The sequence below is a fragment of the Lonchura striata genome, chromosome 1A (assembly GCF_050655825.1).
Source record: "Lonchura striata isolate lonStrDom1 chromosome 1A, ASM5065582v1, whole genome shotgun sequence".
Lineage (NCBI taxonomy): Eukaryota > Metazoa > Chordata > Aves > Passeriformes > Estrildidae > Lonchura > Lonchura striata.
In genome coordinates this window covers 21,002,263-21,028,163 of record NC_140741.1, presented here as the reverse complement: position 1 = coordinate 21,028,163, position 25,901 = coordinate 21,002,263, and the positions used below count along the sequence as shown (strand labels likewise).

General features: G+C 43.9%; 1 protein-coding gene across 12 annotated transcripts in view; it reads left to right on the top strand.

Moving 5' to 3' along the window:
• Positions 1–786: 786 nt before the first annotated feature.
• BICD1 (BICD cargo adaptor 1) overlaps positions 787–25,901 on the top strand; it is a 167,377-nt gene continuing 142,262 nt past the window's right edge. For all 12 annotated transcript variants that reach the window (XM_021540005.3, XM_085568981.1, XM_085568976.1 and 9 more), the window contains exon 1: positions 787–1,014. In XM_021540005.3, coding sequence (XP_021395680.1) covers positions 802–1,014 — 213 coding nt within the window. In that variant the 5' untranslated portion in view covers positions 787–801. The remainder of the gene's footprint in view (positions 1,015–25,901) is intronic.

Genomic DNA, 25,901 nt, shown 5'->3' with positions numbered 1-25,901 from the left:
CGGCGGACACGGCGGCGGAGGGGCGGGAGGGACCGGCAGCGAGGGGAGCGGCAGGGAGCAGCCCCGGGCGGGAGGGGAGCAGCCCCGGGCGGGAAGGGAGCAGCCCCGGGCGGGAGGGCAGCAGCCCCGGGCGGGAGGGCAGCAGCCCCGGGCGGGAGGGGAGCAGCCCCGGGCGGGAGGGCAGCAGCCCCGGGCGGGAGGGCAGCAGCCCCGGGCGGGAGGGCAGCAGCCCCGGGCGGGAGGGCAGCAGCCCCGGGCGGGCGGGCAGCAGCCCCGGGCGGGAAGGGAGCAGCCCCGGGCGGGAGGGGAGCAGCCCCGCGGGCGCAGCGCCGACATCCCGGCGCGCCGGGGCCGGCTGTGCACCGCTCCGGCAGCTCCGCCGCTGCCGCCGCGCCGCTTCCCCGCCCGCCCGGCGGCGATGCCAGACCTGAGGACGCTGTCATCTTAAAGAGCGCAGGGGAGGGACCGTGTGAAGGGAGGAGGCGGGGGCCCAGCAGCAGCATCTCCGCGGGAGCCGCCGCACGAAGGCGCGCTCCCGGCCGCCCCGCTCGCCGCCCCGGCCTCCAGCGCGCCGCCGCCTCCCCGGGCAGCGGGGCTCGGCAGCCCAGGCGCCGCCGCGGCGGGGGAGGAGGCGGCCGCGGCCGCGGCGGGGCGGACCGCGCTCGGCGGCGGCTGCCGCAGGCGGCCCCGGCCCCGGCCCCGCGCCCGCCGCCGCCCCCGGGCCGGCCGTGCCGGTGCCGCCCCTCGGCCGCGCCCGCCCCCCGGCTGCCTGCTCGGCGGCGCGGCAGAGCCGCCGGGGCTATGGCTGCGGAGGAGGTGCTGCAGGGCGCAGACCACTACAAGAGCGAGATCGAGCGGCTGACCCGGGAGCTCTCCGAGACGACCCACGAGAAGATCCAGGCGGCGGAGTATGGGCTGGTGGTGCTGGAGGAGAAGCTCACCCTCAAGCAGCAGTATGATGAGCTGGAGGCGGAGTATGACGGCCTCAAGCAGGAGCTGGAGCAGCTGAAGGAGGTGAGCCAGCCGGGGCTTTTGTCTCGCCCCGCCGCCGCCGGGGGCTGCGGGCAGGTGCGGGGCGCCCCACGCGTGTCCCCGCCCGGCCCCGCGCCAGCCGCTGCAGGTGGGCGAGCGGGGACGCGGTGCGGAGGAGGGGCTTCCCGGGGCCGAGGATCAGCCGGGATCCTGGCGCTTAAGGACGGATTACACGAGATCGCAGCCCCTTGCCCTGAGAAATTCCCCCGGCGCTCCGGCTCCTGCCGCCGGCAGCCTCAACTTGTGGGGACGGGCGTTTGCGGCAGGGGAGGGTCCCCCCGGTTCTACCTGCGCCGCATCGCCCAAGGCTTTTTTAGGAAGAGCAAAGGAAACAGTGGGATGAGAGCTGGGCCAGCGCAGTGCATACGGAGTCGGGATCTCTGTAAACAGCTGTCTGCAGTGCGTGAGGAGAGAGACAATTCCTTTTGAAGTTATTTATAGACCCGCTTTAGTCTGCCAGTAAGGGGAACCGCTGCCATTGGGGAGGGGGGCTGTACAACACTCGAGGTCACCCATCAGTGGAAATTAAACTTCTGCGTCATGCTGAAGGGGTGAAGTATTTGACTGGAGGAGTGATTTGGGGTTTTCTTTCAAATGTGTTTTTGTAACACTCAAAGTATGAAGTAGGTGGGTGTTACACCTTGCCTTTCAGCTCTGCTAAACATGACAGACTCCAAAAAATCATCACTGTCCCTATGTTCATCCTTAAGGGAAGCAACTTGAGGCCGCTAACAGTGCACGTAGGAAGGACTGTGTGTGCACACGTATGCAGCACTCACAGCTCTGCACTTCATGCTGTTTTTATACCATCTCAGAATGTAAATGACTAGGTTTTGTAAACAGAAGGTAGAGCATCAAACAGATATTCTCTCAAATTTACAATGTATCTTTTTGCCCTACAAAAAAAATACCCAAACCAAACCAAAAAAACCCTGCTATATAGAATGTGCAGAAATTCTGTTAGAGTTAATGACATTTCTATTAGAAACCATGAACATATTCCATATGGTGAAAATACACTTAAAAAACTTATTTATGTTTATATTCTTTAGAGTACTAACTGATGCCCTTTTAGTAGTGTTTTCAATAAAATAAAGGTTTCATTTTACTTGCAGGTAAATGAGTTATGCTACAGATGGTTCAGTGTCCAGAAGAGTTGAGAACATTTTTTTTTCAATATGAAGAATAAAAGCTGTTTTTCAGAAAAACTTACTGATCTCCTTAAACTTGATCTCTGCCTCCCTGCCCCCCTGAGCCTATGGAGTAGGCTCAGGACTTTTGAAACCAGTAATAACAGAGTGAGGGGTAGAGATACATAACTTGTCACTGGCATGAAGGCAGTGCTGTTTGAAATGACCTGACAGTAACAGAGGAACAGAATTAAAAAGGGAAAGTGCAATGCTGTTTCTAGGGAAAAAAAGAAGAAGAAGAAGATGAAGAAGGAGATAAGCCAGGCTGCAGCTAGCTGTTATTTCACCATAATCATGTACAAGAGAAGACTGGTGAGAAGCCAGGATGACACATGGGTGCACAGATAGAAGAGGTAGTGCAAAGAATTGAGTAATAATCAAAATTATGAAACTAGAGGGATTAATAAACGCAGTTAATTGAAATCAAAGATGGGCACAAACTCTCTTCCCATTTACCTCCCTTTGAAGTTAGTGGGGTTGCATGCTCTGCAGCCCAGAATATCTCCTGTGGGGCCATGCCTTCATGCTGTGCCAGCCACAGCATGGATACTGGGGGGATGTTCACAGAGGGAGGAACAGGAGAAATCCCTGATGCCAAGCAAGAGTGGAGCTTCTTCAGTTTCCAGTCCAGACCCAGGGCTCTCAATTCCAGACCTCTCCTTGGCAGCAGGTAGGGCGTTTCCATCCCTCACCTAGGCTGCAAGCAATTATTTCTTTGCTTTTAACCTTTATAGCAGAAACCACACTGATTCTTACTTCACATGCACTCTGCAGAGGAGAATTTTCTTTTAGCCCTTCCTCTTGCTGTAATCTGTCTTTTACGTCTGTGTTAACACATCCATGATGTCAGTTCCCTCAGCACAAGTCAGACTTGTAATGTTGAGACACAAGCAAATGGTGCCTCTGATACCACCAGTGAGGCAGAGTTCAAGTAGTGCAGGCAAATTGTCCTGTGGAGTGTAGATGTGGGGCTGTAGGGTTCTGTCTGAAAGCTCTTAAGGGGGCAGAGAAGTCCAAAGAAACATTTTTAGTTTAGTAAAGCACCATCCAAAATGTGTGGAGGAGGGTTTTTGTGTCCTTCCTCCAGCAGGTCCTTGCAAGAAGGTGCTGCCCAATGGTAGGAGATAGAATGCCAAGACTGACTGACTAACAGGAATCTCTCCTTTGCTCTTACTTCACTACATTTGCATCCTTTTTGAAGCCATTTTGGGGCATAGAAATCAGGCCTTAGGTTTGGGCTAGAACAAGGAGTTTGTCCATTCCCAAGGAGTAGTAGGTGCAAGAGGGTGGCCGGGATTATTTTAGGACAATTACTTCTTCTGCTGGACCTTTTCTGAACAGATTCAGTTACTGGGCTTGGCTTTTTTTGAGACAAGTCTTAATTTTTTAACAGTTTTATTAGTGATTTTTTGTGTTCTGCTGTTAGGACCTCATTGTATTTATTACTCAGTTGAAGAGATGCCTCTCACTTTACTCAGCCATGGTTTGACAGACTGGGATCTGAAGTCTTCTCCCATTCTCCTTGGCAATCCAAAACTCCAGTGGAGTTTAACAGTCCTTTTCCATGTAAATGGAAATACCTCAGCTATACAATAATTTCCATCATTGGAGAGTGAAATGGGAAACTAAGGCCATTATAGGATGTTGAAATAAAAGCAAATTACAATATATTACATTAAATATTAATACTTGTGTACAGGATATATGCTATCCACCCTGCAATATGAATTGTTTTAGTAACCTCTGATGTTTCTTTTGCTGTGTTCAGAGGTCTCTGCTTTAGCCCAAGATTTTGATGTTTTGGATCATGAGAGAAATTTATGTTGCAAACCTACTATTTTTATTTAATTTTCATAAGGTTTGGGTTGGTTGTTTTTTTTTTTCAGCTTGAAAATGATGTTTCTACAGTCAATTACATCTCAGTCTAATAGAATTTTGTTTTTTTGGTGAAACACTATAGTTTCAGGGCCCCTGTTACGAATGTTACTTTTGCTGATGTGCCTTTACAGTCCATAAAAATTCAGAGACTGGGACTTGTTGCTATTAGCCATGGGATTGAAGGTAGCTTGTTTTCATTGTCTTGCTCAGTTGGGAGTTTAATTACGATCATATTTTATGTAAAACATCTTCCAGTGATTTTATTATATCTGGTCTTACATGTTCGCATTGCATTTTCAGTAAGAATAATATGTGTTGTTAGTTTTATTTCTTTTAATGGAAGTGTAAAATGGCTTCATATTGATCTTCTTGCCTGTTCACTGTAGCTGTCTCCCTGCTTTAGCATGGGGGTCCCTTCCAACCTCAGCCATTCCATGATTCTCTGATCAGCCACTGGACACTGGTGGCTCATAAAGTTTTTAAAGCAGAGAAATATCAGTCACATCTGCTCATGATTAAATAGATATGGAAGGCTTTGGAGTCTACCTCTGCAAGAGTTAGACCTGGGAAATCCTAGCAGACATTTCTCTTTGGGAATCAAATCATGAACATGGCAGCTGTTGCTGCTTTAACTTCCTCTCTGACTGACTCATTTAGACAATATCTCACTTGGCTTCTTGGCTTTTATGTATTTCATTCTATGGAGACAAATTCTTCTGCTGGGTTGCACATAGCACTGGCTATCTGATTTCCAGGCAGTTTGGTGCTTGCTTTACTTAAAAGCAAATTATCCACAGTAAATACCTGGAAACCAGGCTAGTGGTGAGTAGCCCTGTCCTTGGCAGGTGTTTGTTTTCTTTACCTCACAGAAATGTTGTGTCAATGATTATGAAGTGCTTACTCAGTTTACTAATAGGGCTTCCAGAAATAATTCTTGGTCTGTGTCTGAAAGGGTTTTTTGAGGAGTAGAGCTGAGTAGAGCTCTGGCACCTTCTTTTGCACTATTTCAGCACAGGTGACTCAATCTCCATCTCTCCTCTTCTAAAGTGATGCTGCCCCTCCAGCTCCCCCACTGTTCTCCAAAACCTCTCGCCCTCCTGCTCCTTGAATCACCTCTGCCTCTTCCAGTGTACATTTGGTGAGACTTCTCTGGATCCAAAAAGGCTGGAGGAGAGGTAGACTCCTCCCAAAAAGTATCTCAAATACAGCTCTCTTAAATATGGATTCTTATACACACTTGTCTACATCATAGGATGCTTAGAAAAGTGTGAAGTGGCTCATAAATCCCACTGAGATGTTCCAAATTCTCCCCACAGCGGAATGTGTTCCACATATGGAGCTTGGGAGCTGTGAACTGCTGCCATCTCAGTATATCTTTACACCTCCTTCCAGTGACAGCGTCTGTGGGCTTGTGTTGGATGAGGTGAAACATTTTCAGTGCCTCATCCTGATCTCACCACTTTATGATCCTGATCTCACCGCTTGGTGCCTGCTCACATTGTGTCACTCAGAAAGGTTGTGCTGCCCAGCACCCAGCTCAGAGATGAGGAGTAATTCAGGCTGGGGACTGACTGACTGACTGACTGACTGACTGACTGACTGAGGATCAGGTCTGTGGCAAAGGATTTGGGAATCCTTGAGGACAATAAGCTGAATGTTGGACAGCGGTGTGTCCTGACACTGAGAATTCTAATGGCATCCTGGAGATTCAGTAGCAGAAGCAGAGCTGGTAAATTGAGAGAAGTGGTTTTCACTTTCAAAGTGGCAGTTGTTAAACCATATCTAGAAAACAGCATCCAGTTTGGGCTCCCTTAATATGAGAAAGACATGCATAAACTGGACTGCATTCAGCAAAGGACCACCAAGATGGTCAAGAACTGAAGCACTTGCCCTGTGAGGGAGGCTGAGGGGGCTGAGCTTCTTCAGCCTGGAAAAGAGAGGGCTGTGAGGGACCCAGCATCAGCTGTCCATACACACAACGTGCATTGAGATGTCAGAGCCAGGCTTTTTGCAAAGTGCCCTCTACCTCTCGTTGGAAGCCTGTCACTATGGGTGTCCCTCAGGGGTTGGTACTGAGCCCAGTATTGTTTAACTTACTCATTGGCGACTCAGATGAAGGGGCAGATGCCTCCTTATCAAGTTCACTGCTGGCACAAAGCTGGGAGGAGTGGCTGATATCCCAGAGGGCTGTGAGCCCTTCAGAAGGACCTCGATAGAGATGGGAAAGATGAGCACGGAAGAACTGTCGGAAATTCAGAAAAGGCAAGTGAAGGATCATGTACTTAGGGAGGGATAACACCATGCTCCTGGCTGGGTGCTGACATGCTGGGAAGCAGCTCTGTTGGACAACAAGCCATCCATGAGCCAGAAAAGTGTCCTTGTGGCAAAGAGGGCCAGTGGTGTCCTGGGGTGCATTGGGAAAAGCATTGCCAGCAGGTTGAGGGAGGGGATCCTGCCCCACTGCTCAGCCCTGGTGAGGCACATCTGGAGTGCAGTGTCCAGTTCTGGGATCCTCAGGACTAGACAGACAGAGCTCCTGGAGCAGGTCCAGCAGAGGGTGACAAAGATGAAGGGACAGGAGCATCTCTCTTACAAGGATAGGCTGAGGGAGCTGGGTCTGTTCAGCCTTGAGAAGAGACAAATGAGAGGGGACCTTAAGCAATGTCAGTATTATCTAAAGGAAGGGTGTCAAGAGGATGGACCAGGTTCTTCCAGATGGAGCTTGAATCACCTCTGCATCTTCCATATTTGAAGTGTACATTTAGTGAGATTTCTCTGGATCCAAAAAGGCTGGAGGAGGGGATTCCAAGAAGTATCCCAAATACAGCCCTCTTAAATGTGGATTCTTACACACACCTGTCTACAGGTAGTAGAGGCAATGGGCAGAAATTGTTGCACAACAAGTTCTACCTTAATGTGAGGGAGAACTTTACTGTGCAGGTGACCAAGCACTGGAAGAGGTTGCCTAGAATGGTTGTGGAATCTCCTTCCCTGGAGGAAGGGAGTTTAGACTAGCTGACCTCCAGTGGTCCCTTCCAACTGAAGTCGTTCTGTCATTCTGTGAAGAGTGGGAAGACAAGAGATAAATGACACAAATAAAAACTACAGAGGTTCAGACTGAATTTAAAGTAGATCTGTTAAAGTAGATCTGTTTCCCCATGAGCATGGGCAGTCCCACAGATTGCCCAGAGAAGTCATGCAGTCTCTTTCCATGGAACTTTTCAAGCCCCAGCTGGTTACAGCCCTGAGGAACCTGGTCTGAGTGCAGAGCTGGTCCTGCTGTGAGAGGAGTTTGCACTAGGATAGAAAGGGAGCAGACAGCAAGGGGCCTTGAGCAGCGCAAAGTCTCTTAAGGATGTCCACTGTGCACAGTGAAATTCGTGGGACGTGTTGCTGTTACCATACACACAGTCACGTTCTGCCTGGACACAGTGACTGCCAGCAGGCCCACAGCCTCACTTCGTGCTTGAATTTCATTTTCTTTTGCTTGTTACTAAGTCTGCTGTGACCCGGGGTTACTCAGGGCCGAGTTTGGTGTGCTCATCTCTCAGCAAGACAATCCTACATCTCCCTCTGCCATTCCTGCTCCTGTTCTGGCTCTCAGCTGTGCAACTGTTCATGCTGTCACAGCAGGGTAGGAAACCAGCCTCAGTTAAAAATAACTGAGGAAGGGTTGTTGGTCTGTAACCCAGATTGGTTTCCTCAGCTGATTCACAATACCTCCCAGGGAACTGTTTTACCTTTGCCTAAAAGTCAGCACCAGGAGAGGAATGCATGCAGAGGGAAGAGGGGGACGGGATGAGCTGCTAAAGTGGGTACTGATGTCAAGAGAGATGCTCATCAAATTACATTAGGATCACTTCCTCCAAGAGGAAATGAATCCTGTGCATTAGCCTACAGAAAACATAAGCAGCTGGAATCATGTTAGGGGAAATTAGGACTATTGTTGGAGCTTTGGCAGCATGCAAAGAAAAATGTAGTTGAAGCTTTTGGTTTTTTTTCCAGGAACCTGTATTCCCAGTTGCTCTCAGTAATTGTGTTGTATCCTTAGCAGGCAGTACAGAAGAACATGCAATATTAATCCTCCTGTAATAGCCAGGCCTTTAGCAGAGATGGTCAGCTTTCAACACTGGGGGCTCACATATTCACATTTTGTGAATATGTGAGCCCCCAGTTTGGGCACTCCAGTTTGTTTTTTTCCCAATAGTAAAATTATATTTTTAAAATTTTATTCTTTCATCAAATAAATCTCTTTGTAATCTGAGTGATTCTGATTGAATCAGTCCTCTGGGTTGAACTCCTCAGAGATAAATGGAAGTTACAACTAGATTTTATGCCATGGAAAAGTAAATTTTCCATAGATTTTCTAGGAAATACTGGATTAGTACCAACGCTAATATGACTGATTGAGGTGTTAATCCCTTTCAACTACTTCCTGTGTGAAGCTTATGAATGTAAAATTGGGGGTCACAGGAGAGATTTTAATCTGAAGGTCCACATCTGTTTGGAATTAGGCCTTTTTATAGTGGATTAGAAAATAACTAATTTGCTACCATCTTTTGACCTTCCTTTAGTTGAAATATTTTTTGCTTCCCTTCTGTACTGCCTAGTGGATTTTCTTTCTCAGGGTGTGTGTGTGTACAACAGCATTCAGGGCGAACACCTGGCTGTATTGAAAGTGCAAGAGGGGCAAAACAATGGTGGAGAACATGAGATTTGGCATAAAACAGTAATTTGTGAACATTCATCATGGTAAAATGAGGAGCATTTTCAAAGTCAAATAGAGTGAATTTGCACCTGGGCAACTTTTATATACCTTATGCAACTGGCACTTGGAGGAAAGTATATGCAAGATCATTTTCTGGCTGTATTGAGGGTTTCTAGAAGAAGAGCTTTCTTCTTGAGATTGAATGTGGTTTTTCTTCAGTACCTCGTTCTCTCTTATGTTTTTGCATCAGTGTTTTCTCCCTGTGGACAATGAGAGCAAAATCCAAATCAGCCCTTGCTCCTGCTTCCCTTTTGCCTCTGTTACAGATTTCCCTTCCCTCTTTGGCTGATACCTGAGGCGATAATGTTTAATTCAGTACAATTCTATACTGTACTTTTTTTTTTTTTTTTTTTGAGGGATGATTTTAAATTATAGTGGCAGAGGCTGAAAAGCATGCATTCATTTCTGCTGAACTGTCTTACATTCATTCCACGACTTTCATAGCCTTCTTCTTTCCTCATTTCCTTGAGAAATCAAAAATACTCATTTTATGTGGGAGGAGAGAGAGTATTTTCCTAATTTAGAGGAATTGACATAGTGTGTAGAGACATGAATGTGCCCTTTGTCCCTTTATCACTTGCATCTCTCATAGCAGATAATTATGAGGAGAAACCAGCAATTTTTTGTACTGTACTATGAATGTAGTCTGTGAGTACAGAGCAGCTACAGATGGAAATAGCTGGGACTAGTCAGAAGGTGAAAAATGTGCCTGAGCAAGGGCAAGTGCCTGAAGCTGAAGTAGGCAGGTAGAAATTAAGCTGGGTTGCAGATTAGATTTGTTGGTGTCTCTACTTCTCTGCAGAGGGTAGCATTAAAAATAATTTTGAGATTATAATATTTATGCTTCTGAATTTCTTTCACCATCAAAGTTTAATTAATTTGGTAGTTAAAAGAAGGAGCAGTCCACTGTCCTAAATCTATGGTTTTGGGACAGACCTATGAGACACCAAAAGGCTTTCACTAAGACTGAAATGCATCCAGTCCCATTTTCTTCATCTCTCTTGGGGTTCCTCTCTCTCTGTCTGCAGCTTGATTCTCATTCTTGCACAGTGCTTGTCTCCTGCTCATGCTGGCTTATGTACTTTTACATTTTTTTTTCAATCTTTGCCCTATATCTTAGCATTCACTTGCTGCTCTCTAAGGTATGGAACTGAGATTTTTATATTAAAGAGCTTTTTTTGTCATTGTGTGAATGTAAGAAATCTGGCCATTTTTGGCAGATTAGACCTTCCATAATATGCTCAGATATTGTAAGAACATGAGGGGTTCCTAGAAATACTTTGAAATGTTGTTTTAGCATTGACTGAAAATGAAACAACCAAGGATTTGTCCCCTCTGCTTTGTAGCAGCCTCACCATTAAATTCATCCTTGAAAAGATCACTTTTAGGGCAGCTTTCAAATTGGGTTGGCTGTGTGGATGTGAAGGAAGAAAACTCTTTTCCATAAGGCTTTAGGAAACTCAACCCTCTTTAAAAAAAAAACCAAAAAAAAAAACTGTATGGTTTCTGGAATTGTTTAAGCCCAGACAAGACTACTGACGCTCAGTGAGGTTAGATAATACACTCAGACCTTTTGATCAGCACTGGGAATAGGGCCCCATATCCACATGGTGCTGCCATACCTTCTCCACACCCTTGCTGCCCTGAGTCACACCTAAGTTCCCTCTGCATTGTCTTCAACCCATCTACACAGCCAGCAGTCCTCTAGCAGTGATGGAAACACTGTGCTGAGCCAAGAAGCATGAAAGACATCCTCAGTGAGCAGAGTTGGTCACCTTTCACTTCAATCACCTCTGGGGACATTCCAGCTAAATTATATAAACTTCACTTCCCTGTGGTTTGGGGTTTTTTTGGTCTGTGTTTGTTTGGTTTTGATTCTGTGATCTCTCAGAGCTCACAGGTGACACACAGGTAGCAGGGGCAGTGCTGTGCATTTGATTTGTACTCTGGGGAGTCTGTCAGCACCAAACAGGCTTTCCTTGGGTGCCTTAGTCACACTGGATGGATTCTCAGTGTACTGAGAATGAGCTGCACAGCGCTGTTTGTCATCACTAGCTGATGACTAATTCCCAAGGAGGGAAGCTGGAAGATGCTAATAGCTGCAGTTCTAACTTCTGTTTTGGATACTTAGTGGGGGAAGCCCAGCTCCTAGTAGTTGTAAATCTCAGATAGGAAGACAAAAGTAGATTTTTAAGGATAAAGATAGGAATTTGGGTCAGGCAAAGGGAACAGGTGGCTTGGTGAAATAATTAATTTATAAAAGCTTGGCTGTTGGCCAAACATGAACACAGCATGATTTGGATTTTGTCTTCTCAGGAGTGGAGTATTGTCTGCTCACACCCATGAGGCAAGGTGCAGGATGCCAAACTGCACTGAATCCTGGCCCTGCCCAGAAAGGCAGAATTCTCAGCCTTTTGGCATTTGAGTGTTCAGAGGACTGGAGCATTTGGCCTGGAGGCAGATGAAGAGTTCACAATTGGATTAAGGAGTCTGTGTAATCATTGCCTCTGGTTCTCAATTTAATGGCTAAGACAAGATACTTAACAACTGTATTGTCCAACTTGAATCTGTGATTCTTTTTATTAAATATGGGCTCTCAGTAGCTTGTGGTTCCTATAATAAATAGTATTAATAAAGACAAGCTTGTGAGGCTTTTTTTTTTTTTTTTTTTTAGGTGAGTAGGAAAAGTTTTGCTCATACCCTGAATACCTCATAGAGTTTTTACAAAGCATTAAAAGTTTCCTTGATTCTGGATAATTCCAGGTGACTGCACAGCAATGGCAAACATGCAGAGCTCACCTGAGTTAGTTGAAGGGATTGTCCTTTCTTTCTTTGGTAACTGCCTGTAATTCCCACCTACAGACAGTTAGGAAAGGTTGGATCTAAGCATCCCATGTGAATAATGCTATCTCTAACAATATACCCTCTATTCAGGGCTGTGCCTAAGGGTCATTTGTAGCAGGTATGACTCAAAGACCAATGCTGAAGTCCTGCCTCCATGGGTAAGTCAAAGATAATGGGGGCAATGATTTATTGTTGAATCTCTGCCTACCACCCACTGGCAAACAGCACTGTCATCAAGATGCAAGTGATAAATGTGTTACAAACTGAGAATTTAGTTTTCTTCCCATCAAAGTGGGGAAAAACTGGCATAATCATAATTATTGTCTCAAGCATGTGATCTTGTTCTTGCAGTTTAATGAGTTGTCATAACTCTGCTGAGCTTCTGTGACTGCTCATATGAATGAACTTGACCAGCCCCAAATGTAAGAACAAGGTGAAAAAACCCCACAGCCAAACACAGAACACAGCAGAAATCTGAAGGAAAGAGTTTTCAGCTGACATGGATCTTCCATCTGCAGTAAGCTAAAAATGTGCAGTAGATCAATTACTAATCCATAAAATCTAGGTCATAAATCTGGACCCTTGGTAACAAATTTTAAAGTAAATTGTAAGGATATGGTACCAAGGATTTCTCTGTGAAATAAACTGTATGATATACAACATTAGAGAAGAGGAACAGAATTTAGATGGAATATAATTGTCTGTGTATACCAATAAGGGAGATGGAGTCTTGTGGCATTGTTAGGAGTGCATTACTTTGGGCATTAGGTAATTCCATTTCTTGGGCATTAGGTAAGCCTTTCATTTCTCTGTCAGATAAGGGCTGATGGTTGCCACCTGATAATAACAAAACTTTCACTTAAGGTGCTGTAAGCTCAGCTGTGTAAAAATAGTAGCAAATCTGGAACAACACAGTTGAGGGACAACATTTTTTCCAAATATGCTGAATTTAATTTTACAGTTATGCTGTAAATTCTTAGATGCTTTCTATTCACAAAATAAAATCCACATTAAAGTAACAGAACTGAATTATCAACTTTAGATCAGATTTGGAAATTTGTCCCCAAAGTCTGTATTTCATTTGTATTGGAAAACATTGGGGTTGCTTTATTAAGCAGGCTGAACAACTTTGCATTGAAACCTATATGACTTATTTTTGGCCACATACTTTGAAATTACAGATCACATACCTGCGTGATTGATGTAATACACACATAGGCTCCTGGCTTTAAATACTTTTGCTGTAGTTATTTAATACTACATCATGATTTGCAATTTAAAGTGTTTTCTGTCTAATTGCTTGTGCAGAGATATTTATTCAAGAACAGAAAATGTGGTGATACATTGATTATAGTTTTAGCACTTGTGTTTGAAAAGTACTTTACTCACTGTTCAGTGGGCTGATGTTAGGGACCCTTAGAGTCATGCCTATGTTTTTATGGTTGTTGAATTTGCTTTTGTAGCAGATTAGACTGATGGGAAGACACTTAAAATGAACCTTGTTTGGATATAAATAACTATTTCTCTGGGTATAACAGGCAGAGTTGCAGGTGGAGACCATGCTGTGCTCACTTTTTATTCTATAAAGGTCTCTCAGTTGCAAGATGCCTTGAAATGTGGGCCTTGGTTTCTTAACCAGTGAGAGCCTGAGGTAGGTATGCCCAGACGATGCTGGGCTGGGTACTGAGCGTTGCTGCTTTGTTGCCATTACTCAAGGATGTGTTAAATATTCCAGTCTGAAGAAGAAGGTTTGGGGAAGAGGATCCTGAATTCTGCCCCAAAACCCAGCAGCAGAGATTCTTCTCCTGCTATCAGTTATTTTTGTAGCAGAAAGTAATCTACCCCTTGAAAAGGTGTCCAAAATCTGATAAGCAACACTTTCAGGAGCCTGCAGTCCTATCGTTTGTGCTGTCTGTGGCGGAAGGAATTGCATCTTTGCAAGTGACAGTGTAATGAATAGTCAAGCACTTACCAGAGCACTGGCACTGGATGGATGCAGGGAAAAGCCAGAGGGAGTGAGTCAGCATGACCTTGGCTGCTGCCAGAGGGATGAGTATCACATCCAGCCCTCCAGGGACACTGACACTGGTTGGGGTCTTTAGTGGAAAGAGACTCTGGTTATAGTAAAAATGTGATGAACCCTGGATGTGGGAAGAAATGATGATGTCTGCTCCAGATCAGAAGGATGAAGGATCTGCTTTATTAAAACTACACTGTATTTATTACATTCATATACTATTTAAAGAGATACTATACTATTCTACATACTTCTTACTTACCTATCTAATTAACTAACAAACTCGTGGCTCTCTGCTGAGAGTCCGAGGCACAGCCGGACCCAATTGGTCACTGAACCCAAACAACCTTCACCAGAATCCAATCCAGTAATCACTTCAGGTAAACAATCTCCATACCACATTCCACGTGGGGAAAACAAAGTAGAAGAGACAAAGATTGTTTTATTTTCTTCTCTCTGTGCTTCTCCTGAGAGACAGAATTATGTCTCTCTATCCAAAGAATGTGAATGTCACATCTGGTGAAATAAAATCTGCTGCAACAATTAACCACTGTTTGTGTCTGAAAAGCATCACTTGCACACAGAGTAGTGTGCAAAAAAAATCAGCTTAAGCCAGTTGTAGTTATTCAAAGGTAGTTTTGTTAGTAAGCAGGTCTAGTTCTTTATTATCCTGTGACAGCAGGGGCTGCACTCCAGGAAAGCAGAAACAGCCTGAAAATTTGGAGTGCTGTTGGTTCTGTGAGCTGCACACTGAATCCCAGCAGGGTGGGATAAATTGTTATTTATTGCATGACAGTAACACCTGGGGATTCTGCAGTGAGGCACAATGCATGTGTATAAATAGAAGAATAGAGATTTTACTGTGGAAGTAGGACTTTGTCAGGGATTTGGTATTAAGGAATAACAAAGGGAATTTATTGATAAGTAATAGAGGTCCAGAAACTGTGGTGGGATAGGTTGTTCAGCCATAATTTCAAAGGAAATTTGTGACTAAATCACAAGGAAAACATGGATTTTTCTCAGATTCAGTCCAATCATATATCTTCCAAATCCTTCCATTTAAAAAAGCTGGTCAACCAGAAAGCAAAAGCAATCAAGTGTCCTGTGCTCACTGACCAGGGTGTGCACCGACAGTGTCTCCCACTGGTGCCAGGGTGACAAGTAAGGTTATTTAGGAATGGTGTTGGGGTAGTTTTGCTACTTTATCACAATCAAAACTAAAGGAAAAACTAATTAAAAAAACTCAGATAAAACTCTTTGGTTTCCCAGTTCATGATTTGGCAGTGTCTCAGCGGCAAAAGCCCTTGTCCTTAGCAATCACCAGCAACTCATCAGAGCACCCTGTCCCCTCTGGGCTGTACCATTCCTTTGTGGTCCCCCTCCCACACACCCTGCTGATCCAGAGCACGTGTAAAGTACCTGGGGTCCTGGAATCCATCCCCATCTCTCACCCTGAGCTGCCCTTTCTGCTTTGCTCTTTCCCCCTTTGGAAGCTGACTGCTCCTGACTGCCATCCCACATTTTGTTACAGTCTTCCTACTCCTTCCCACTTATCTCTTCCTGAACCACAACTCTTCTCTGCTGGGACTGAGATTTTCACATCAGCATTTACTAATCCCAGCAGCTGGTTGAAACTCTTAATTTTTCCTTTGCTCTTTCCATACACCTAGTTGTTCATTGCTGGTGGGAGAAACCGAGTTCCAGCCACCTCTCCCTGCAAGGATTGCATCTCACCTCTCCTTGCCTGCGGTCTGTGGGTAGCCTCACACCACAAAGTACCCTTGTGCCTATTGCTGCATGGGGAAAAGTTAAGTGACAGGCTTTACTGTAGTGAGATCCAGCATGTGGGATGACCTCTACAATGGGAATACGTGGGAAATCTTAATGTAAATCTGTGAGATGTGGCTTTTGCAGTTCTTTGGGAATTCAGGCTGGCTAAAATCCTCCTGGGGTGTGTTGAGCACTAGATGAGGCTTCTTGCAGAGCTGGCAATGGCTAACGTGGAGCTTGGAGCAGGAGTTTGCAGAGGGTGAGGTCCTTAGGGCAAGGCCTGCCCTTGCCCTCCTGTTTGTACTGAATGAACACAGTGAGCCTCTATTCTTGGCTGGGACATTTAGATTCTATGGCAATATGAGTAATTAATAAAATGGGGCCTCTTCTGTGCATGGGCTGTTAGAAATAATTTCCTTCTGCCAGTTGCTTCTCTAGAATGTGGTTTTGAACTTTGAGATCCTGAAAGAGATAGTGGAAACACAAGCAGCTGTCACAAACCTTTAGCTCTGTTTGTGTAGGCAGTGGTGGAAAATCACAAAACTAAATTGTTGGATGGTTCACTGGTTTGTGCATCTTTTGTTGTAACATCAAGCTCTTATGCAATGGACCCCTGTTTGATTAAAGACTCTTCTCACAAAAAGTGGGTTTCAACTGGCCAGATTTTTAATAAGGTGAAAAGAAGCAAAACGAACAACTGATCTCCAGGTTGCTCTTCACCCAGTTCATGTATGGCACTGTGCTGTGCTGATCCAGCTGCTGCAGCTGCAAGAGGAAGGCTCCTGTTTCCAGGTGTGGTGGATCTGAACCCTGCCTTCACCATCTGGGGCTGAGAGGTGGGGTAAAGCATTTGGTTGCTTTGTCACATCACGGTCCTTCAACAGCTGCTCCTCATCCCTTGGCAGCAGGGGTGGCATCTGGCCATGGAGGTGGGCTTCTGAGTGCAAGGAGCAGTGTGACATGGATCCTCCTCTCCACATGGCTCATCCAGGGCTGAAGGCTCCTCCTGTTCATCTTCCAGATATCAAGGAAGCTGAACTGTAGAGGCCTTTGGAGGCTTCTTTCACAGTTTTCTTTTTATTCTTTGCCAGACCTCTGCCAAAAAAGATGGCAACGACTCTAAAATTTAAACTTAGGTATCCAAGGGTACGTTATTCCCCCAGATTTTTTACTATGACTAAAAGAACCTTCTTCCTCCAAAGCTGACATTTTCAGGAAGCTGACAGCTGGTGCCATGATGGTGAAGATGACTGACTGAGAATCTCACACTGTCAATCGTGATTCAGGGGTTTAGAGTACTGGGGCTTCTGCTAAGCAATGCAAGAATGCATTGTATCCTTGGTAGGTTGTATCTAATGAAGAAGATATTAATCCCTAAATTGTATTTTAAATCAGTGTTCTATTTCTACTCTGGTAACCATAGTAGTTGCACTGGGATTTTGTGTTTTAATATATTCATGCCCAAAATCTGTTCAGGTGGTCAGTGTATTTTTATAAAGATCATGTCATGGCCTGCAGCCGAAGCACTGGTGCTAACACAGATTGTCATTTTTATCTGTTCTCACTAGGTATGCAAAGCCAGTTATATTTTTTCAGATTGTTTTTTCAATAAGAATATTGAACTCTGTGACAGCACTGTGAATTATGATCTGAATTCTCTGCTGCAGCACCTCTCCTGAAATCAACAGAATTATGCTGGCAAAGAACTTGGTTCTTCATAGTGTCAAGTCATACAACTCTGACGGTGACTTCATTATGGCATTCCCAGAACTATAAGGTGTTTTGATGGGAAGATTTGGCAGCAGACTGGAAGCACCAGTGAGTCAGTGCACAGTGCTCTGCCTTCTGAGTCAAAAATGACCTGGTGTCCTGGCAGTGTAGTTTGTAGTTTGGTTTTCTTGTTGTTTTTATGAGATGCAAACCCCTCTGTTTCATGAAATTATTGCATATTACCTTTTGAAAAGGAAAACTAATATTTTTGCTGCTTTTTTTGGATGGGAGGAAATTTAATATCAAGATAGCTACTGTTGGCTATATGTTTTTACAGAGTTGGTAGGAGAGATTAATCATTTTGCAGTCTGTATCCTTTAGTCAAAATAATTTACCATCAAGGTGTTTCAAATCACACCATAGGAACCAGAATAAGATTTGCTCCTTGTTGCACTGGATAATTAGGCCTAAATTTGTGTTTCTGAACTTGGCTCACCTTCCATGCTGAAATGCAGATGACCTCCTGTCGTGGTTTGACATGGAAAAAGAATTTTTCTCGGAAGGAAAAGGTCAATTTGGATGTTGACCAATTGAAGGTGGACACGCCTCTGAGAACACAGAGGGTTAAAAGCAGAATTCCCAGGAGAACTCGCTCTCTTTGGTTCCGATCAGCCGCAGTGCAGCCTCTCCCCTGCCCGGCCGTGGCTGGTGGGGAGGGAAGGCCCATGGCCTGACTGAGGTGGGCAAAGGGTGGAGGGACTGGAACCCCTGCAGATGGAAGGGTGGAGAAATCTGGGATGTCTCCGTTCCCCCCCAGAGTCGAGAGAGAGAGAGAGAGAGAGAGAAAGAGACAGCAGCAGTTTTGTAAGCAGTTCACCACGGGGAAGGAGAAGAGCAGGGGGGCCACAAGGTGCCCAGCTGCCTGTGGGAGCTGGAGCCTGGGCATGGAGCCATCCTGGGAGTTTGGACTTTTAACCTTTCCTTGAGAAATGAAAGCTTTGTGAAGTTTTTTTTCCCCTCCTCGGTTTGAAAGAGAAGAAGAGGGACACCTTGGACCCTGGGATGTTAGAAGGAGGAATTCTAGATGGGAGGGGGACAAGGAGTGGCTTTTGGCTGGACTTTTCCATGTTGGCCACAAACTGAATCAATCTTCTCCTTCAAGAGAGACTGTATTTTAGGAGGATGCCAGTGAGTCAGGAGACCTGCTTCAGCTAAGAAAAGACAGAAGTGGAGTGAACAGAGAAAAGTTAGGGGGTTTGTGGTGGTGCCCCTGTCCTCAAAGAAGGAGAAGAGAAGAAGATCTCTGTTCTTGGACCCTCGGTCCCAGGGGAAAATGGGGGGGGACTGTGGTCCCAAAAAATGAAAAACTGAACTGTTGTTTTCTCCCCTCTTGGCAGGGCATCCTTGAAAGGGAAAATCCTAAAAGCAATCTGTCCATCCATGCATTGGTGGTGAGAGCACTGTGCATGGAAAGGAGAAGGGTCACCATGGCAAACTTTTTCTCTGGGCGGTGCCATGTGTGACATGGAAACACAGGATGTGGAGCTGTGTTTCTTGGGGGGTCTGTGGCACAGGAGAGACTCTGTCTCCCTTGATGGACTGAGTATCGATTGTCTGGAGGGTGGAAACCTGTTTGGGGTCCAGATTGTGTCTCACTGTGGTTTGTTGGGTGGTGGGAGGAGGAATGCTTTGCAAGGTTTTAATTTTGATCTTTGTGTGTTTTTTTTTTTTTCTTTCCTTTCTTTCTTTTATAGTAGTAGCTTAATAAAGTTTTTTTTCTGTTATTAAGCTTGGGCTTGCTTTGCTCTGTTCTTGATTCCATTTCACAGCATTCAGTTGAGAGATTACATTTTCATGGGGGCACTGGCATTGTGCCAGTGTCAAACCATGACACCTCCACAAGTCCTTTCCTCTTCAACTGTGGTGTGAGTCTGAGTAAAGGAGTTCTTAAAAGTGGCTTCAAAACTCACTGTCTACATGTGAAATCTATGGAGGATCTTTGCTTCTCTGTTTGAATTGAAGGTGAATTAAAGGAATGTAGAACAAGAACAGATTTATAAAAAGAGCATCTCATCAGACAAGGCTGCACACTTGATTGTTCCTAGCAAAGTTAACTTTTAATACCTGTGGAAGACCTCCTGAACTAGCTGGAACTGGGATACTGGTGTTAGAGGAATATAGTAAATTAAGTGGTTTTGTTTTTATGAACTCATTGCTAAAGGTTGGTTTAACCATATCTTTGATGGAGAATGCTGGGTGTGTCATTTTTCCTCGTTATGCAGTAAGGAATGTAATCTAAATATGAAGCTTGGACGTATGCAGGCCTCTTATCCTACAGGAACAAACAGCATTCAGAGGGCACATAGATACTCATGGACCAACAGGATCCCTAAAATCTCCATCCTACCCCCTGAGATACACAGGGCTGGATCTGCCGTGGCTGTAATTTGGGTTGTTCTGTGAGGACTGTGAACCACCAGGAGAGAAAATGGACAATGTTGCTTCTCTTTCCTTCAACAAGCAATAAATAAATAAATAAACAGCAACTCCCCTACCCTCTCTGTATCTATGCACACTGATGTATGGAAGTATATAAATGCCAGCAGGAACTGGACTGAGATGGCACCTCAAACAAATGTAAAAATCTTAGTTTGCAGCAATTGCTGTTGTATTTGTGGTCACAATAACTTTGGCTGTAATTTATGAGTTAGGCTTGCATCCATAACTGACTGAAATGAAACAGTTTCAAAATTAAAGCAATTTAAAATAAATTGTGGTTTTGCCTTTCAATTCCAAAGGAAGCCTTTTTTACTTCCCAGGCTGTATCAATTTTGTGTACATATACATGTCATTCAGAGTCAGTGGGTTTCTACCTTCTTTGTAATAGCAGTACAAAATACTTTGAAAAAATAAGGGGTGGGGAAAGGCTGCAGTAGGTATTAATTTTAAATTGAACTATTATTTGTGTCTTCTGCACCAGTTTTTATTTGTTTGTTTGGGTTTTTTTCAACATTTTGGGAATGTAACACATTCCCAAAATATTTCTCCTGTGTTTAAATAGAGAGTTTTGAAGGAAAGTGAACTGCATTGCAAGGCTATTTGCTAGAATAGTCTTCATCAGATGTGCAGGTGAACATGCTCTGTACTGGATGCAACAGAGGACAAGAAAGCAGCAGAAAAACAGCTGTAATTTACAGTTGGTAAATTGTGCTGCCTCTGTCAGCATCAAAAAAAGCTGGTTTGTTTCATATCTGCTAAAGTTCTCATCCATAATAATTAATCAGTTTCAGTCTGTATAATATTGACATTTTAGTGAAGCATTGCTCTGTAAACATCACATTTCTGTGCAATGCTGCATACCTGTAGAAATTACCACGGCTTAAAGAAGTCTGGTTCATAATTTATGAATGACACAGACGTTCCCACAAGTCCTGAGTGATAACATCTTTGATTTCAGCTATACACAGGCACGAAGAGGCTCATTTTGAATTCACAGGGATTCAGTACTGGGTGAGGTGACAGTTTTAGTGCCAAACATGCCATGAGACAGGAGAATTTGTGTACATGGGTTCATGAAATCTGCTGGTGGCTTCTGCTGCATTGCTGGGTGCCTTACTGGAGGTGAAACCATTTGTGTGCTGCTTCTGCATGCAAAAATAACTACAGAGACGTTGAATTTTGACAGCAGTTTTTCCAGGGAGAGCACCTCAGGATAGGAGGCTGGTTTGGAGTGTTTGAAGAAAACCAGGCTGACCCAGTTTTTCTGCACATTTGGTTTTTACAGAAATGAATTTACAGCAATTCAAAGAGACCAGGCAGTCTCACTCTCCCTGAAGTCCCGCCATGAGAACGCAGGAATAATTAAGCCTGCAGTCATACATGTTATTCCTGCTGTTGTTTTGCCAAAATAAGGGATTACTGCCTTTACTTACTCACCCTTACCTATGGAGGTCTTCCTCATTGCCCACTGCTCATTGTTCTTTAATGCAATTCTGGAAATACCATGTGAAAAGGAAAGTCTCCAGTTATTAACTAAAACTTTTCAGTAATATTGTGTGGAAAAGAGATATGTAGGGAATTTTTTTTTTTTTTAATGGCTTGGCAACAGGATCATCTGCAAAACAAAATAGGCTATAAAGGAGAAGAGAAAAGAGGTAGGTCTTGAGGGGCAGAGATGTCCTGTGGTTACAACAGAGAAGTCATGGGGATTCTGATTAAAAAGCTACAGACTGATCCTAAGTAATATTCAAAGAACTATTTCGCTGCCTTAGTTTTCACACCAGAGTTGGTAACTGCTGCTTTGATCTGTCTGTTTCCAGTGCCATGTAAAGCAGAGAGCAGCTGGGTTTGAAAGCTTCAGGCAGTCTGTCTGCTGCAGCTGTGTGTCCCTGAAGGCTGGGCCAGCTCAATGAGGGCCAGCTGACAGCACAAGAGCTGCGATCAGCCTTTGGCTCTGGGTCTGCTATGCTTATTCTGAAGGTTTCTGATGCTTCAGTGAGGTTGAAACAAATAAATAAACAACCCTGTGTTTGCAGTAAAGAAATGAGAGCATCTCCCCAGCTGCCTGCTCCTGCTTGGCCTCTGCCTGGCTGTGCTGGAGCAGTGCTCCTGGCTCCTGCTGCAGGTGGGAGTGGGCTCACTCTAACGAAGGGGGCTGTGATTCTGCTGTCCCGGGCAGAGCTCCTGGGGAGGTTGTGCTGCTTGGCTGTGCCTGTCCTGTGAGGACCCATTTCCCTGCCAGAGAAGAAGGGAGAGCACCAAAGGAGACTTGGCCTGGCTGAGCTTGCAGCTGGGTGAGTGGCAGAGCAGAGGGGTTTGGCTGGGCTGGGATACCTGGGGCGTCTTCTCAGGGCTGATTCCTGCTCACCTGGGGAAGAGATTCTGCATTTTTATCAATGTGTGTTTACCTGGCTTTGCATTCTTTCCTGTGTGCTCAGGAACACTGGCTGTGGGAGCTGCCTGGTTGTGTGTAGCCTTTCTCTTTGCTGTGAGTCTGTCTTGACTGTAAAATGTGCTGCTTCTGCTGGTGCCCCCCGAAAGGCATCAAAATCTTCTCAGCCCTGGATGGGTAAGCAAAGGCTTAAATAATGCTGTTTCTTCTGTCCTACAGCCTTAGTAGCTCAGCAGTGGAGCTGTAACTTGGAGGTGGTAACTGAGCTTCTGGAATCCTTTTTTTCTGAGGCTGTGTAGGAAGGGGCGAACTCTGTGACTTTCTTATCTGTTGGCAAGTGGTTGGGAATGGTATTTAGAGAAGTAATTTTTTTTTTTCTTGTTAGCGTTCCCATTAAATTCTAAGCATAGAATCCTAAAATGTCAAAGTTTTTATCTTCTTTTCTGAGAGAAAAAAAGACAACAGTGGAAGAGAAGACTTGGTAATATCAGCATAAAATTATGCTTTTATTTTGGCTGCAGTCTGAGTTGATCCTCTGGGCTAACCAAGTGTCAGATATGTGATAGAATTGAAATAGAGATTGACTTTCCTGCTTGTTAGCTAACAATTTAGTGATGTTTCTGTGTCAGGGAATGCAGGAATGTGAACATTTGTAGCCTGCTCTGCAGGAGTGAATGTATGAAATTAAGTATTTTGGTGGTGTTTCTTTTCCCTCCTGCATTCTCCTGCCTTAATCTGATGGATGGGGCTTCTGTGTTCTGTAAGGTGCTGGGTGGGTTGGTCAAGAGACTCGAGTTCAGTGTTAAGGGTTTTGTTGTGTACCTCCCCTTGCCTGAAGAAGTTGCTGGATGCAGCCCTCAGTTCATCATGGATGGGCTTCAAAGAGATTTTAACTAATAGTTTAGGGTGCAAAATTTGTTACAGACATAAAGTAGCCTGGTCTTTAGGCCTCAGCCTTTTACAATCTGTGACATTTGTTTCTGCCTACATGTATATATTAAATATGTAGGGTTTGCCTTCAGGATAACACAGGCTGTTAAGTGTATGATTATTTTTGTGAAATTAAACAGGGTTGAATGCTTACAAATATTTAGGGTTATTGCCCAGCAGCAAATCTCTGTGCTAGTGGCTCTGATTAAATGGAAGGTATACTGAAAAGAATGATCTTCTGCAGTCACATTAACACATTTTTTAATTAAAAAATTTCTTGATTAGGCAGGGTGTTCATAGTAGAAATCATACTGCCAGGTTATGGTTTTATTTTATTTTCCATTCATTAGACCTGTGTTTTAGGAGAGTCTATAGGGAAGCTTGAAATTCTAGTCTTGTCCTTACTACTTGCCTGGATAGATCAAACTACTAATAGAAACCTAAAATGCAATTGATGTTCCAAATTATTGTTTAGGTTTAAATGTCAGGGGGCACTATGGAGGCCACTAATACTGGAGGTATGAATTAAATGTAAATTCATACTGGTTTAATTTCTATTGTAGCAGATTTTTCTAAACACCAGCTAGCAGGCAGTTTTTCTCATTTTGGGCGTGACAGTATTTCAGTATTGTTTACTTCATTGTCTGAATTTTTTACTGCCTCTCAAAAGATGCGAGTTTGTATGCTCAGTGTCAGCTTAGCATTTTGTCATTCTTTTCAAGCTACAAATGTATTTTCAAGGACTCTAAGAAATGTGTGGATTTTTGTGGGTGTGAGATAGTCTGTTTTTTTGGTTTTTTTTTTTTTGTTTTGTTTTGTTTTTTTTTTTTCCCTAATTGTAGCTCTATTCCAAAGCTCAGGGACTGGAATTAAAGAGCTTTCCCTGCATGGATGCAGAAATGTGTCCTCAAAACAGGGGACTGTTAATAGAACTGAGCTTAATGGACATCTATAATTTTCATGTTTCAGACCTTGCTTCGTTTCACTTCCTGTGGCCAAAGATACCTCTAGCATGTTCCTTTTCAAACTTGTAATACCCTCCATCTGTCCTTTGAAATGATCTCTAAGGATCATATAAAACATGCTCCTTTCATGGTTTTAAATCACAAATAATTGCTGATACATGTGTGTTATCTGTCCTTTCTTCCTGCTGTTGTGCCACTTTAGTCTCTCTAATTTCCTGTTCTTTAGTGGCTTTATCCTCTTTTCCCAATTACTAGGATTTTCTTTCTCAAGTGTCTGGAGTAAATCTCTGGAAAACTGCATCATGCACAGCTGATTTTGATTTTCCAAAATATGTCTTTGGCTTGTATTAGATACTATTTAAGTGGCAAGTAAATTAATGGGATTTTATAAGAAGAAGAACATTTCTTCACTAGCTATTTTTACATATGTAAAGGGATATTTCAATTTTTGTGTTTGTCTTCCTGAGCTCTGATTGAAATCAGTAACCAATTCATGCTTTTGTCTTTAATAGTGTTACATCCTGCCATGAAAGCTTCTGTTCATCTTGCTCACCACCTTCACCCAAATGTTAAGTGAGGAGCCCTTGGGGCTGCCCCCTTACCTAATGGAAGTAGAGGGAGGGACAGACACTTGGGCTGCAAGAGGTCACTTCTGGAAGTGCTTCTGGCTTGTTTAGGGTGGGCAGCAAACTTTTAGATAAGGTCATGTTGGGGAAGATAAATCCCAGCTGAAGTACTTACAGCTGCACCATTCAGATTTGCTCTTGGCTGGGTGAACAAATTCATGGAGTGCAAGGGTTAAAAAGTGCTTAGGGCTTGTGTAGTCTGACCTGGGGAGTAAGAGCTGGAGTGTAACTCTGCTTTAGCTTTGTGCTGAGCCCTATGGTTTGCATTTGTCTTGTGGGCATGTTGTGAAAAGGCATCCAGTCTGCATGTGAAGAAATCTAAAGGAAGACTTAATTGTTTCCTTGGCAATTAATTTTAGTGTCTTACTCCCTCTGGTTCTGTACCTTATCTCAGATTTCAATGTGTTTGCTTTTAAATTTAAACTATAGCTGAAAATTTTCTTTTTATGTACTTTTCTTGAATAAAAAGCCTCAAGGACACTTAAATTTCTGCCTGAGGTGATTTTCTTCTTTCCTTTTTCTTTTTACTAGATGTTGTAGTCAAACCACCCAGCTATCAGCTTTCCTCTCTGAGACAGAGTGAGCTCCTTACCCTCCATGCTGATTTTTCATATAACCTTGAGACAGAATTGTAATTCTCTGCATCATCTCCTGATTTTTGGTGTCCTTTTTAAGTGAGTTGTTGGAACTCTTGGCTAATCTGACATCCGTGCAGTTGAAAATTTACTAGGGGAGAAGAATTGCATTCTTGCTTCCTAATTCCTTTCTGTACATCCAAGGATTATGTTGGCTCTTTCCTCATAAAGAATCACATAGAGACTTGTGCTGACTTGCTCATCCTCTGCTATGTCTCATTTTTCTCTTCAGACCTTTTGCAGCTGCTGGCATTATTCATAAAAATACTGAATAGCAGCAGATCTGTGCTTTGTTAATTAGGAACAGTCCCTGCAGCCTGTAGTCTTCAATAGGAAATGGTGGTGAAAGTTTAATGAAAAAGCATGTTTGACCCTGTGTTTCATCTCTTGTATATCATCTGCCTGCAGTTATGCAATTTTCCCTGGATAATACCATAAAATTGAGGAAAAATGAAGATTTTTGATAGCTAATTTCCAAGATCTTTTCGTTGTTCTTCAAAAGACTGAATTATTAAGAAAATAACTGCTTCATATCTGAGATATAATGGTATGAATCTTGCAGCAAAATCTTTCAAAGAGCAGCATGAAAAATACTGTTTCATATCTTCATTCTTCCTCATTCCATAGCTGCAGATAATGATTTTT